General features: G+C 49.7%; 1 protein-coding gene across 1 annotated transcript; it reads right to left on the bottom strand.

The window, feature by feature from the left end:
- Nucleotides 1–334: 334 nt before the first annotated feature.
- Cytl1 (cytokine like 1) lies at nt 335–3,743 on the bottom strand. The gene is made up of 4 exons (XM_040747012.1): nt 3,526–3,743; nt 1,896–1,940; nt 1,572–1,700; nt 335–934 (listed from the first exon to the last, which is right to left on the bottom strand). Exons 1-4 carry the CDS (start codon nt 3,682–3,684, stop codon nt 851–853), a joined length of 417 nt encoding a protein of 138 aa, XP_040602946.1. The 5' UTR covers nt 3,685–3,743; the 3' UTR covers nt 335–850.
- Between the last annotated feature and the right edge of the window lie 344 nt (nt 3,744–4,087).

The raw sequence follows: 4,087 nt of genomic DNA, 5'->3' as shown, positions 1-4,087 counted from the left end.
ATCCAAGTTCCTCACTCAACGGCTGGTGAGCTTGAACAAGTCAAGTCACTCAACCCACCGTTAGTCTCCTTCAATGTCCATCCCAGATGTGTAAGACCTGAACCTTGTAACTGGGCTGGATACCTCCCCGTGGATACAGGGTAATCTGTTCCCAATGGTTACATCCAAAGGACACAGTTCTCCCAACCGTCTTGGCAGGCGGAGTGAAACAGACTCAGACATGGGCTTGGTGGAGAGAACCAACAGTTGCATCATGGATATAGCAGGTGCTCTGAGGGAAAATGGGGAAGAAAACCATCTGAGGCCACCTTGGGGTAATCCAGCAGTACCTTGCTTCTTGCAGTAAAGGTTTATTGGGTTTCCATAACCCTTCAGTGAAGGGGTGGCTCTATCCCTACACTACATAAAAGCTTTGTAAATACATCATGAAAGCACTAAAAATGCTTTAAAATGGGAGAGAGGAAGGAAAGCTTGTGTGGGAAGGAAGCATAAAGTCAAAGCCTCTTTGGGTGTAGGCAGAGACCAGAAAGAATGGTCCCATTATTTCATTAAAGCAGTCACAAAGATGTGGGGTTTTGCCAGTCTCAAGCTGCTCACTCCCCAAAGAGAAGCCAGAGTGCACTTTACTGTGTGTGCCTCTGATACCCCGATGAGACACTTAGAGGCTGAGCTTCCAATCTGTGTACAAAGCATGCTCGATCGTACAATCCTAACTGGTGTTCCAGAAGGCAGAGAGATATGTGGACGGCCTGGCGGCTCCAATAAGGGAGGCCTGGGGTGCTGGGGCTCTGCTATGGACAGCTGGTCCAACTTCAGGCCTCTGGGTCATTCTTCTGGCCTGCCTTCTTTCTTAATTCTGCCAGTCTGAAGGACCGGTGGTCTCGGGGATCGGGTATTCTAAAGCATGGCAGTCATCTGAGAGAAACACCAAGTCCTGGAAATGACAAGCAAACGGTGAGCAGACGCACTGCTGCGGGTGTCTCTGGAGCCCGTGAGGAGTCCTAGCGCTCCTGTCACCCTCCAAGACTGTCTGAGTGTCGCTGGTGTGTAGAGATACACCTCCGTCCCCAAGGACGCATTCTCATTGGAATTTGCTAAGGCTTTGCTTGACCAGACGGACAGATGGCTGAGTGGTGGGCAGAATGAATGGGTGTGGCTATTGCAGAGAGTGACAGAGCCAGACACGTGTGTCTCCTTCTGACCTCCGCTTGTGTACATACACTACACATTCATTCTCTGTCTCTGCCCCTCTCTCTCCCTCTCTCCCTGTCTCCCTGTCTCTGACACACACCAGTTTTTTTTTTAAGGAACTTGGAATTTAGAATTGTACATTTAGTTACCTTGCTAGGTATCAGGGAGAGACCCTCCTCCTCCAGAAAGTGTCCTGTGACTCCCTCTGTCTCTTGTCTATGCAATGGCCTAGGAGTGAGCCACCCGCATGGCCGCCATGTGCAACCATTCTGAGTCCTGCTCACTTATCAAGGGTGACTACTGTTGTAGAAAGGTTGTCTGGACTGGAAGTCCCTCCCCCAGCCCTCCTCCCGTGATGTTCATAGGAGTGCCTCACACACCCGCCGGCAGAAGGAGTTCATGATGGTATACAGCTTCCGCACTCTGTCCTTCAGGCTGTCCACTTCAGCCATTTTCCAGCACTGAGGAGAGGCCACGAAGTCCCGCAGCTTGGCCAGCACGCAGTAGTTCTGAGAGCGGGGACAAGAGAGGGCTTTGGGACAAGTAGGAGCCAGAGGGCCAGAGACTGAGCTCATAAGTCCTCCGACATAGCAGAAGACCTCTTCCCACCCTGGCTGCCCCTGCAGCCAGCAGCAGAGGAAGTTCACACCCCCCCACCCCACCCTACTCTACCCACCCCACCCCTCCAGGCAGCACTTTCTTACATGGATATCCAGGTAGAGCCGGGGCAAGTACCTCACACACGAATCCTGCAGGAAGTTAAGTAAGTGGATGGGACAGAGGGTCACAGTCTGCTCTCCCTGCCAGCTGTCCCCCAACCGATAGCCCCAGAACTTTTTTTTTCCTGATGCCATGGCACCCACAGCACGTCTCGCATCGTGATACATACTCTCCCAGAGTCTTACTCCAGAACATAGCCTTTACAATACTGTGAATTAGGACACCATTGTATACAATTACATGTGTACAGACATGCACAAACATGTGTACAAAATCACATAGTGCTGCAGATATGTTTTCATAGATGTAAGCTGATTTTATAGTAGCTAGCTATATCAAGACTACATAAGTATATTCTTATATATTTATCTATGTAAGAGCTTTAAGCTATAAAACAGACACAGCAAGGTGTGTAAGATGTAACATAGCATCATTAAAAGGTGTGTGTGTGACTGTGTGTGTGTGTGTGTGTGCGTGTGTGTACGACCAAAGGCCTGCATATCTAGTGCCCTCCCCTCTATGAACCTCTGTGTGACTAGGGGCTGCTGTTTTCCTTCTCTGTGGTTCAGTTCCCCAGCTGTGAAGTAGAAGACTGAATGCTTTCTCTTCCACTTGGTCCACTCAGCAGTTCTGAGCCTCTGCTCTTACCTTCTAGCACCTGATGTCCCTAAGGTCAGTGCTGTCTGGCAAGGGACTAGGGTACAACTGTCCAAAGAAGTGTTGCACGAACAAAAATAAACTTATCAGGTGTTGTTGTTAATATGCAGCTTGCAACGCCGCTGGTGCTATGTAAAACACATTTCATCACCACCACCGCAGCCACCACCACTGTGGGTCGATACTTGTGCGGGAAAAGCAAATGCCTCCCTCCAATTGTTATAGCAGCAATTGCCTCTAGGTGGCAGGATCACAAACACTTTTTTTTCTTGGTCTTTTGTGCATTTTTCTACTGTTCTGTAGTCTATCACCTTTATCATGAGACAGTAATGCATGGAATTTAACTTTTGAAAAGAAAATACGATGTGTTAAGATAATGTGAGCACCAATACTCGGGGAATGTTGGGTTCTATTCGAACGTGTGCAAGCCACCGAGTAACACTTTTGAAGTTTACCCAGGTTCTTAGGGGAATAGAATGTGTTTTGCTTCTATTAGAGATAAGCAGGCAAAGGGTCTCAGCTCTCTCTCCACTGAATCACTCCCCAGGGGACACCTCAGAGTTCCTTGGGTCTTCCTCTGAGGAAAGGTCTAACAGCATTAACACTTGTCCTGTGTCCCTATGGTCAAACTTTTCAGCTCCATTGCACCCAGAAGGATGCTATTATTCACCTTCTTTACAGAGAAAGGATTGGAGACGGGGGATGAGTAATTGTCCCATAGTCCCGCAGCAGATATGGAGTGTGTCACCCCTTGGCATACATTGCTGATCATCAGGCTAATAACAGAAACAAAGAAGCTTAGTTCTATGTGACTCTAAACTTCTGGTCTCTGTAGGGAGCTGTTTTTAAATTTTTATCTTATTTCAATCTATGTCCGTCCGTCCGTCCGTCCGTCCGTCCGTCCGTCTGTCTGTCTGTCTGTCTTCCCAGGGCAAGGGAGGCAAGTAAGGAACTTACCTCAGGCTCTAAAGCCTGCAGGCTCTGGAAGTCTGCCATGATCTCACGGCTCAGGGTCAGCATCCGGGAGTAGCAGGTGGGGGGCGCAGGCTCTACTGTCAGAGACCAAACGACCACCATCAGCAGCAGCTGCAACAGAGGCAGTGCCCGGGGTGCCATTGTGCCTGCTGCCTACGGCTGGGCCAGCTGTCCCTTTAAACAGCTGCTAGGGGGATATCCAGGGCTCAGGCTCCCCACCTTTTTCCTGTGGAGCCCCTGCCAGGGCCAGGCATCCAAGGAGGGTGGGACCAAGGATGTGACACGCCCATAGGGTCTAGGACACTAGACTCTTTCAGAAGGAAGCTGTTATAAGGGGAGGGGGAAGTTGCAGGGTTGGGGGACTGGAGGCACTCAGAAGGGAAACAGACATTTTCTACCAGAAATTTCTCTCATGGCAGAGAGAGCAGTTGAGAGGGACAGAGGGGAAGGGGGGAGAGATGGGATATTGGATAAGGGCCTAGGAAGGGATAGTTTTTCCCAGTGTCCAAGTGGGGGAACTGTTTCCTAAGACTGGCTGATTTCC

This window comes from Mesocricetus auratus, unplaced genomic scaffold (assembly GCF_017639785.1).
Source record: "Mesocricetus auratus isolate SY011 unplaced genomic scaffold, BCM_Maur_2.0 Super-Scaffold_100006, whole genome shotgun sequence".
Classification (NCBI taxonomy): domain Eukaryota; kingdom Metazoa; phylum Chordata; class Mammalia; order Rodentia; family Cricetidae; genus Mesocricetus; species Mesocricetus auratus.
This window is presented reverse-complemented; position numbering and strand designations above follow the sequence as displayed.